Genomic DNA, 11172 nt, shown 5'->3' with positions numbered 1-11172 from the left:
CAAATCTATACATAAAAGGCATTTGAAAAGTACCAAGAAGAAATTATAAAGGCCTGGTAAAAGTTTCTATGTAAGTTTTAATGTGACCTTCATATAACGTAAACAAAAAAAGTTGAAATCCGTTGAAAATGACATGAAATTGTCCAAAGTTCAAGAAACAAGATATAGGTATCTATTCAAATGTAATTTATGTATGTAATTTCTGTGCCACTATTGCCACCAAACAGAATTTCAAAAATAAACTTTGTTTTCAAAACATTTTTCAAACAAATAGATAGTCTGCCCCAATTGACGTCATTGGTTGAGTAACATTGTTGGGGTGGGTTTAAGCAGGTCTCTCAAAACAAACAGAGCAATTTTCATAGCACCACAGAAACACATTGCTTTCGAGAAAATTAACCTATACATGACTTACTTATAGTTGCCTCTGCATATTTAAACTGGGATAGAATATAGTATTTTCTTACAGAAAAAATGACATCAGCTTTAACCTAATATTTCCTAATGAAGGTATATAAATTGCTATCAAAGTATTCATTGAAATATATATATACAGGTGAAACTCGAAAAATTAGAATATCGTGCAAAAGTTCATTAATTTCAGTAATTCAACTTAAAAGGTGAAACTAATATATTATATAGACTCATTACAAGCAAAGTAAGATATTTCAAGCCTTTATTTGATATAATTTTGATGATTATGGCTTACAGCTTATGAAAACCCCAAATTCAGAATCTCAGAAAATTAGAATGTTGTGAAAAGGTTCAGTATTGTAGGCTCAAAGTGTCACACTCTAATCAGCTAAACACCTGCAAAGGGTTCCTGAGCCTTTAAATGGTCTCTCAGTCTGGTTCAGTTGAATTCACAATCATGGGGAAGACTGCTGACCTGACAGTTGTGCAGAAAACCATCATTGACACCCTCCACAGGAGGGAAAGCCTCAAAAGGTAATTGCAAAAGAAGTTGGATGTTCTCAAAGTGCTGTATCAAAGCACATTAATAGAAAGTTAAGTGGAAGGGAAAAGTGTGGAAGAAAAAGGTGCACAAGCAGCAGGGATGACCGTAGCCTGGAGAGGATTGTCAGGAAAAGGCCATTCAAATGTGTGGGGAGCTTCACAAGGAGTGGACTGAGGCTGGAGTTACTGCATCAAGAGCCACCACACACAGACGGGTCCTGGACATGGGCTTCAAATGTCAAACGTCTTACCTGGGCTAAAGAAAAAAAGAACTGGTCTGTTGCTCAGTGGTCCAAAGTCCTCTTTTCTGATGAGAACAAATTTTGCATCTCATTTGGAAACCAAGGTCCCAGAGTCTGGAGGAAGAATGGAGAGGCACACAATCCAAGATGCTTGAAGTCCAGTGTGAAGTTTCCACAGTCTGTGTTGGTTTGGGGAGACATGTCATTGGCTGGTGTTGGTCCACTGTGTTTTATTAAGTCCAGAGTCAACGCAGCCGTCTACCGGGACATTTTAGAGCACTTCATGCTTCCTTCAGCAGACAAGCTTTATGGAGATGCTGACTTCATTTTCCAGCAGGACTTGGCACCTGCCCACACTGCCAAAAGTACCAAAACCTGGTTCAATGACCATGGTATTACTGTGCTTGATTGGCCAGCAATCTCGCCTGACCTGAACCCCATAGAGAATCTATGGGGCATTGCCAAGAGAAAGATGAGAGACATGAGACCAAACAACGCAGAAGAGCTGAAGGCCGCTATTGAAGCATCTTGGTCTTCCATAACACCTCAGCAGTGCCACAGGCTGATAGCATCCATGCCACGCCCCAAACCAAGTACTGAGTACATATGCATGATTATACTTTTCAGAGGGCCAACATTTCTGTATTTAAAATCCTTTTTTTTTATTGATTTCATGTAATATTCTAATTTTCTGAGATTCTGAATTTGGGGTTTTCATAAGCTGTAAGCCATAATCATCAAAATTATATCAAATAAAGGCTTGAAATATCTTACTTTGCTTGTAATGAGTCTATATAATATATTAGTTTCACCTTTTAAGTTGAATTACTGAAATTAATGAACTTTTGCACGATATTCTAATTTTTCGAGTTTCACCTGTATATATATATATATATATATATATATATAGCCTAAAAACTAAACCTTTCAGCAACATTGTTGCAAACTATGAAAATAAGCATGCATATTTTTGTCAAAGACTTTGTCTTTGTCAAATTTACAAATTTCTAAAAGTGAGGGCAACATGTGCCGTCAGTCTTAATGGTTGTTTCTCCCCAGATAAAATATATAGTCACTTACTGAGAGGAAAGCAGGGGTCGTCGTAAGGACAGGCTGTAGCTGCGCTTCCAGCTCTTTTTGCCCTGTCTGTTCCGCACTCCATCCTCCTGGTCCATCATCTGCTCCAGCAGCGTCTGGTCATCAGCATTCAGAGGAGCCACTGAGATGTCTCGCACCGCTCGGAACTCACCGCAGTTATTCAGGTGCTCATTCTCAAGACGGAAGAAGTTCCATACAAAACGTCTAGAAGGAGAAGAAAAGAGAAATAGACAGGGATACATAGAGTTGTCATGTAACTGGGAAATATATGACTGCCCAAAATGAGAATACAGAATCAAGGTAAATGAGAGGTGGGGAAAACACAATTAATTTCTTCCCTGGGTGTTCAGCTCATGTTTTTGGTGTTCTGCATGCTGCAACTTCTCACCTAAACACTTCCAGAGGAGCTAAAATGGTAACCACGATATCCTCGATTGAGGGAATGGTAGTCATGGAAGTCAGAGTGATCTGCAGAGTCCAGGCGAAGCGTAGCATCACATCTTCTATTATGGCACAGTAGTAGTATGCCTTAGAGGAAAAGGAAGTGAGATCATGAGAACTGATGGTGGTAACAGATAAATGTACTGTCTCTATGAAGTGTGATGGAAGTGTTTTTTAGCAGTATACAGTATGAAATAGGAACTAACTAACTTAATGGAAGCTTCCAAAAGACTTTTTATTTTATTTTATATTTAAAGAAAATCTGGGGTTAAGTACCTTGCTCAAGGGCACAATAGCAATTGCTCTTGCATTTTTTTCACCACTACGTCACACCCGAACCACCCATGACCAACATATCAAAACAAATAATTTTTTACTACACAATATGTATTGACATTTCCAGTGCTGGGTGGTTATGGATTACATGTAATCAATGTTTGGTAAATTACTCAAAATAAGTAATCCACTACAAATTACTAATAACATCTCTAAAATGTAATCAGATTACTTTACCAATTACTTAATCTAAAAGTAAGCACATTACTAATTATTTTACTTTTAAGTTACTTTCTAAATCACTTTCACTAAAAATTATTTTTGGATTTCCACTTAAATTCAAAATATCTATATTTCTTCCTCATTCATTGATGCACACTTTTCAGCTGTCACAGAAACATGGAGAGATGCGCCAATTTCAGCTGTTACAAAAACGCTGACAGACATACATATGAATTCATATTTTAAATGTATTATACAGTACATATTACTTTCACCCAAGTAATGTATTTAAAAGTAATTACTATAATTGCAAGTCTATAATTGTAATCTGAATACAAGAATTTAAAATGTAGTGCTTCACATGACGTTTCTTTTTTTTTTTTACAAAAAACTTAATTAGATTACAGTAGATAATTACATTGTAATCAGATACATTCAACACGGCATGTAATCTAGATTATGTAATCAGATTACAAAAATCAAGTACTTGTAATTGGACTACATTACATTTTATCATATGTATAATCAGATAAAGGTTAATTTTATATGGATTACATGATTCAATTATTAATTACATTACCAATCAGCTAACTGCAATAACTAGTAGGCCTATGCAACTTACTGATTTCAGAGCTGGATAATAAAAAGTTGAATCCCTTTTTCTAATTTCCAAAATAACAACAATTCTCTTGAAATTAGAAATACAATCATGATCTCATTGTCTTTCATCTTGGGTAACATAAGTGTTTGTTATGACCCTTTAAGCACCTTCGTTTTACTCCGCAACTGACAAATAGCAAATTTCTGTTTGACTTAATGTTTACTAATGTTTAATGAAAGGAGTGTTAACTGGTACTTAATATATTTAAAATTAATTATTAGATTTTCATCAAACTAGGCACTGAATTTAACAGTAATCCAAAAGTATTCAGATTAAGTACTGGATTACATTTCAGAAGTAATCTTCCCAGATCTGGAAGGTTCATATGGTGTATTAAGATAGCATATTACTTTCTGCCATGTCTTACTTTATGTGGGTAAACAATCTCCTCTCTCAAAAAGGTATTCTCTCCAGCGTTGCGGTCAAAAAGACCCCAGTCCATCTTCAAGTCCCAGATCAGTGTGTAGAGCGAACTGATGATTGACGAAAGGATCAACATATAGAAAAACACCTCAGCGTCGGCATGTTTCTGATCTGAAACAGAGAGAATGATACACTTATTATTATACTGTAGATAATTACAGTCGGATGTCCTGTGACTGATTTATAACAAGCCTTCTGATCCATCTGAGAAATAACAGTTCAGAAAAGATTGTGACATGCATTTGAAATGTCCACTAGAGGGAGACTTTCACCATCTATCTACACCTCAATCAAAAACAACAACAACAACAACAACAGTGCAGTAGGCTTGGATTGCAGTCAATTTTCATAGCAAAGACATTTTTGCTGTTTAAGACTTTAATTGCTTACAGATGCCAGTGTGTCTGTGGTTTTCAACTTACAGTTGTCAAATTAGAGATAATAATTAAAGCCTGCACAATAACCAAGACGTTGTGACACTATTACCTCATCTCAAGCTCTTAACAAAACTATTAAAACGTATGTGCAAAACATTTAATAAATAAATATAAACATTTTAAAAAGTCAAACCACCCATATAACTTAAAGGAATAGTAATGGCATGTTTTGTTTTCTTCTTCAATGGAACACAAAATGACATGTTAGCCAGAATGTTGACATCAGTCACCATTCACTTTCATTGTATGTCAAAAAGATGCAATAAAAGTGGTGACTGAGATTAATATTCTGACTGATGAAAAAAGAAAGTCATTCAAGTTTGGAACAACAAGAAAGTAAGTAAATAATGACGGAATTTCATTTTGGGTTACCTATGCCTATAAACAAAGCTATAGCATGTCCCTATCTATACTTTTGATAACATACTGCATATGTTTTTAAATATTCTTAATCAAAACTTATTTTTTACATTTACACATTTGGCAGATGCTTTTATCCAAAGCAACTTACAGTGGTCTTATTACAGGGACAGTCCCCCAGGGGGCAACCTGGAGTTAAGTGCCTTGCTCGAACTAACAACCTTCTGCTTATCAGTTCAGTGCTTTAGCCCAATACGCCACCATCACGCCAGTATTAAGACAGTAATAAGACAAGTAAAAAGTATAAAAATCAATACCATTGCAAGTCATCATTTAGCAGACAATTTTATCTAAAGTGACTGACAATACACTTATTACAGGGACAGTACCCCTGGAGTGACCGGAGTTTAAATTCCTGGCTAAAGGGCACTGTGGTGATAGTTCATGACTTGCTCCTTGCGAGCCATCCACACCTTTAAATAAATCTTTGTGAACTATCTAATAGAATTCATCATGACAGTGTCTCCTCTAAAAACCAACAAGCAAACAATATTTGGGCTCTGTTTGAAAACACACAATTTCCCACCGCATTTCATGTCCGCAAACCAAAATATGACAGGCTGTTTATGATGTAAATAATTGAGCAAAATATAAAAGGCAGAATTGAAAAATTTGAATCATTATAAGAAACATCAAACATCATTTTGAGCTAACCTCATAGTGCTTTAATTTGAAAGTCTCATTATTATTTAATAAATATGTTTTAATAATTCCTGCACAATATTGGACCAGCACTATCACTTAATGAGGACTGAGACATTTATCAAATAGTGGGAAAGGGCAGGTCTCAGGTCAGCGAATGGTTAAACCCCTTTGGCATCTCCTTTTTCAGACAGCAGACAGGGCTGAATCTGGAACTGGCCCATCAGTCTTAATAAGCAGCTTTTCACACTCTGCCATCCAGGCGCCAGGAAACCAGCGGAGGACATTTTGCACCGGAAAACACAATTGCCCTGTCCATTTCTATTTCAGTGCTGTGAGCTACAAGTGCTCAAGTTGAATACAGTGTCCTTAGATTACCCCCAAAACCCACAATGCCTGGCCAGCACACCCCTTAAATAGTGTAATCCAAATCTAATCTTTTTACACAGGCTGTTCGCAAAAGCATCATTACTTGGGCCGATTTTCTTCAGTTTGTTTTGTTTCACATTTTACACTTAACTGCAACAATTCTTAATATTTCTTTATTTGATGCACATGACAGATTATGATTCATTGTAACAAAACCAAACAAACTCGAGGCTTCATTCCCAGTCCAGCCCAAGACAAGTCCTGCAAAAATGTGTCATGGTTATGATGTCATAACTTTGATCTTATTAACATATCACTGCACTTGTTTGCATGTCAACATTTATCAATTCCAAACCTGTTTAATTTTCTTTCTTCCATGGATAAAAAAAAAAGATGTTAGACTGAATGTTAAGGACTGAAAGCCTCAGTCACCATACACTTTCATTACATTTTATTTTTTACATAGAATGAAAGTGAATGGTGACTGAGGCTCTCAGTCATTCTGCCTAACATCTCCTTTTGTGTTCCAACGAAGAAGGAAAGTCATACTGTTTTGAAACAACATGAGGTGGGGAAATTATGAGAGAACTTTCATTTTTAGCTGAACTCTCCCTGTAATTGTATTGGCCAAGTAATAAATCCAAGTAATATAGTTCATTATCCTAAATGTAGGCTGCTTATAGGGATAGTTCACCCATTTACTCACTTTCATGCATCCCAAATGTATATCTTTCTTCTGCTGAACTCAAAAAAAGAGTTTTAGAAGAAAATCTCAGCTCTATAGGTCCTTACACTGCAAGTGAATGGTGAACGGAACTTTGAAGCTCCAAAAATCACATAAATGCAGCATAAAATGTATCCATAAAATTCCAGAGGTTAAATCTATGTATTCTGAAGCAATGCAATCAATTTGGGTGAGAAACAGATCGATATTTAAGTCCTTTTTTACTATACTGTAAATCTCCATTTTCACTTTCAGAATTTGAAATTGAAAATAGAGATTTATAGTAAAAAGGAAAAATATTTATTTGTTTCTCATCCACACCAATTGTATTGCTTCTGAAGAGTCGTGTGGATTACTTTTATGTTGGCTTTATGTGGAAAGGTCTGGTCACCATTCACTTGCATTGTATGGACATACAGAGTTGAGATATTAATCTAAAAATCTTAATTTGTGTTCAGCAGGAGAAAGAAGGTCATACACATCTTGGGTGAAATTATGAGAGAATTTGCATTTTTGGATGAACTATCCCTTTAAGGTTTACACAATGAATAACTCATTTTTAATGTACAGACACAGGTATGCATTTATCAGTATTTTACAACAGCTTTAAACTTGGCTGATCCAATAAGATATCCGAGTTGGAATTATCTGTTTTATAATGACAATTTTTGTTGATTAATCTGTACTAAACTGCCATAACTATGCACATCTTCACAACAGTGAGGTTTAAAAGCCAGCTGTGATATTTAAACACAAGCAGGCATCTATTTTCAATAATATTCTGGGTCCATATGGTCTAGATGCCATGGTTTATATGGCCATTGCTATAAAGCAATCAGAGCAGGCAGGTACAGGTGTTCATGTAAGCAAGATCTAATTTAAAAAGGTAAAAAAAAAAAAAAAGAATTTAAATCATATTCCAGTTTTTAGAGCTTCATCATTATTCTAGCAGTACACTCACACAGTTCTGTTTTGCCACAGGCAAGCCATACAAGCGCAACCTCCCCTGGCTAGTCCATTTTCATTCATTTCCTCTTTTTTTGTTCCCTTCGTTTGTCTCTGTGGCAGCGGGGGCGTGGTCAAGCACCCGTCCGGGAGAGAAAAGCAGTAAGGGCGCTCACACCTGAGCTAAAATGATGACTAAAACCTGTGTCTAATTTCAGTAACATGAGGAGAGCGGCATAAAAGGGCAGCAGTGACAGAGCATGGGGGCGGAGAACCCGTCCAAGGAAAACCCCACAACACTGTTATTGTATGAACGAGAGAAATAAAAAGCTTACCCTTTAAGCTGACACCTGTTTCCGTCCCTTCCTTTGGCGGCTGTCACATTGGTTCCGAAACCCGGGACATTTTTTTCTTTTGAGTTATGGAGCAAGGTCGTCCCATAGAGTCCTCCCAGCTGGCGGAAATCCTCCAGTCCCTCGCTACTCTCCATCAAGGCCACCAACAATCCCTGCTTGAGCTCCGGCAGGATCAAGATCGGCGGTTCTTCGAGATCATGCGGGCTCAGGCAGAGGACCGACTTGCTATCCGGAGCCTCCTCAGCCAGGAGGCTGCGTCGGCCCCAGCCGCGACCCCGGACATTCACGCTACGCTGCCCCCGCCCACGTTACAGAAGATGGGGGTAGCAGATGATCCTGAGGCCTTCATCGACTTATTTGAGAAGACGGCTGAAATCTGGGGCTGGCCGCCCGAACAGTGGGCAGCCCGTCTAATTCCTCTCCTGTCCGGGGAAGCACAACTCGCGGCACAACAACTGCCGGCGACTAACCTCCTGGCGTACTCTGACCTAAAGAAGGCCATTTTGCAACGGGTTGGTCGGAGCCCGGAGGAGAATCGCCAGCTCTTCCGGAGCATGAAGCTTGAGAAGTCCGACCGCCCGTTTGCGTTTGCCCAACGGCTCCGGGACGCCTGTCGTGGTGGCTGCTCGCGGGGACCGCGACGTCGAGGGAGTCATCGATCAGGTGGTACTGGAGCAATTCGCGCAACGACTGCCCAAGAGAACGGCGGAATGGGTCCAGTGCCACCGCCCGGCGTCGCTGGAGGCAGCTGTTCAGCTTGCGGAGGATCACTTGGCGGCGATACCGAGGGCGGATGAGCCCTCCCCCTCTCTCTCTCTCTCTCTCCCCTTCCCCTGTGTCTTCCCCTGCTTCTCCCCCCCCCTGCTCCCTCTCGCTCTGCTCTCTCCCCAGGGCCCGTTCCTGCCCCCCGCAGGCGTGGAGGATACACCAGGCCAACTTCCCGGCCGTGGGAGAACCCGCCTAACCCTTCCCCGTCCTTCAGCCGCTCTCCTCCTCAGGTGGTGGCGCCCGCCAGCACGGGTGCGGCCGTGGCGCCTGGGCCGGTCTGCTGGAGGTGCGGAGACCCGGACCACTTCCGGGATCAATGTCCGCTGATGGAGGTGGGGACGGTGGTGCAGGTCTCCGATGTCCCGCAGGCTGCCCCCGGTCGGGCTGGAGCGTACCGGGTCCCGGTAAGGATCCAGGGGGGTACATACCAAGCATTGATGGATACCGGCTGTAATCAGACCACCATCCACCAACGCTTGGTTCAACCCGGGGCTTTGGGCACAGCTAAACGGGTGAGGGTGAGGTGTGTGCATGGGGATATTCACAAGTACCCCCTGGTGACTTTAGCGATCAAATTCCGGGGAGAAAAACATAGTGTGGAGGCAGCGGTTAGTTCCCGCCTCACCCATCCGCTAATCTTGGGTACTGATTGTCCGAATTACAAAAGGAGTTTGCAGACGTGTTTTTCTCCTCTACCGGGCCGCACAAACATCATACATCACCATATCGAGACTGAGCCGGGCGTGGTGGTTCGTTGCCACCCCTATCGCTTGCCCGAACATAAAAAGAAAGTAGTTCGAGAAGAATTGGACACGATGCTTGAGATGGGAGTAATAGAAGAATCCCACAGCGATTGGTCCAGCCCGGTCGTCCTTGTTCCCAAGAGCGATGGGTCTGTACGTTTCTGTGTGGATTATAGGAAAGTCAACGCGGTGTCTAAATTTGACGCGTACCCAATGCCCCGTGTTGATGAACTGCTTGATCGGTTAGGTACGGCTCGATTTTATTCGACCTTGGATCTAACGAAGGGTTATTGGCAGATCCACTTGACACCAATTTCCCGTGAAAAAACGGCCTTCACCACACCGTTCGGATTACACCAATTCGTGACGCTTCCTTTCGGTTTGTTCGGGGCACCAGCCACGTTTCAGTGCCTCATGGATCGGATCCTCAGACCGCACACTGCTTACGCCGCTGCCTATCTAGATGATATCATCATTTATAGCAATGATTGGCAGCGGCACATGCAACATCTGAGGGCCGTCCTGAGATCGCTGCGGCGGGCGGGGCTCACGGCAAACCCAAAAAAGTGCGCGGTTGGGCGTGTGGAGGTACGGTATCTGGGGTTCCACTTGGGTCATGGCCAGGTGCGTCCCCAAATTGACAAGACCACGGCGATTGCGACTTGCCCTAGACCCAAGACCAAAAAGGGGGTGAGGCAGTTCCTGGGGCTGGCTGGCTATTACAGAAGATTTGTGCCTAATTATTCGGATGTCGCCAGCCCGCTGACTGACCTCACTAAAAGGGGGCTCCAGATCCGGTCCAATGGTCGGAGCAGTGCCAACAGGCGTTTATACAGATTAAAGCTGCACTTTGTGGGGGGCCGCTTTTGCATGCACCTGACTTCTCTCTCCCTTTTGTTTTGCAGACGGACGCTTCAGACAGAGGGCTGGGGGCCGTACTCGCTGAGGTGGTGGAGGGAGAGACGCCCGGTGCTGTACATTAGCCGGAAGCTCTCCTTGAGGGAGACTAAGTACAGCACCGTAGAGAAGGAGTGTCTGGCCATCAAGTGGGCGGTCCTCACCCTCCGATACTACCTGCTGGGGCGGGCTTTCACCCTCTGCTCGGATCACGCCCCACTCCAGTGGCTCCACCACATGAAGGATACTAACGCCCGGATCACCCGTTGGTATCTGGCTCTCCAGCCCTTTAAATTCAAGGTGGTCCACAGACCGGGGGTGCAGATGGCTGCCGCTGACTTCCTCTCCAGAAATGGGGGGGAGTGGTAGGCAGGCCGGATGACGCCCCGGCCTGAGTCGGGCGGTGGGGGTATGTGGCAGCGGGGGCGTGGTCAAGCGCCCGTCCGGGAGAGAAAAGCGGTAAGGGCGCTCACACCTGAGCTAAAATGATGACTAACACCTGTGTCTAATTTCAGTAACATGAGGAGAGCGGCATAAAAGGGAAGCAGTGA

General features: G+C 42.0%; 1 protein-coding gene across 1 annotated transcript in view; it reads right to left on the bottom strand.

Annotated features, from left to right (window-relative positions):
* LOC127620548 (xenotropic and polytropic retrovirus receptor 1 homolog) overlaps positions 1-11172 on the bottom strand; it is an 89344-nt gene that overhangs the window by 3972 nt on the left and 74200 nt on the right. The window contains exons 12-14 of the mRNA XM_052093694.1: positions 4265-4431; positions 2686-2825; positions 2280-2501 (exon numbers count right to left, since the gene is read on the bottom strand). Coding sequence (XP_051949654.1) covers positions 2280-2501; positions 2686-2825; positions 4265-4431 — 529 coding nt within the window. The remainder of the gene's footprint in view (positions 1-2279; positions 2502-2685; positions 2826-4264; positions 4432-11172) is intronic.

This window comes from Xyrauchen texanus, chromosome 27 (assembly GCF_025860055.1).
Source record: "Xyrauchen texanus isolate HMW12.3.18 chromosome 27, RBS_HiC_50CHRs, whole genome shotgun sequence".
NCBI classification, from domain to species: Eukaryota; Metazoa; Chordata; class Actinopteri; order Cypriniformes; family Catostomidae; genus Xyrauchen; species Xyrauchen texanus.
Note: the sequence above shows the minus strand (reverse complement) of the source record. Positions and strands in the feature narration are given on the sequence as shown.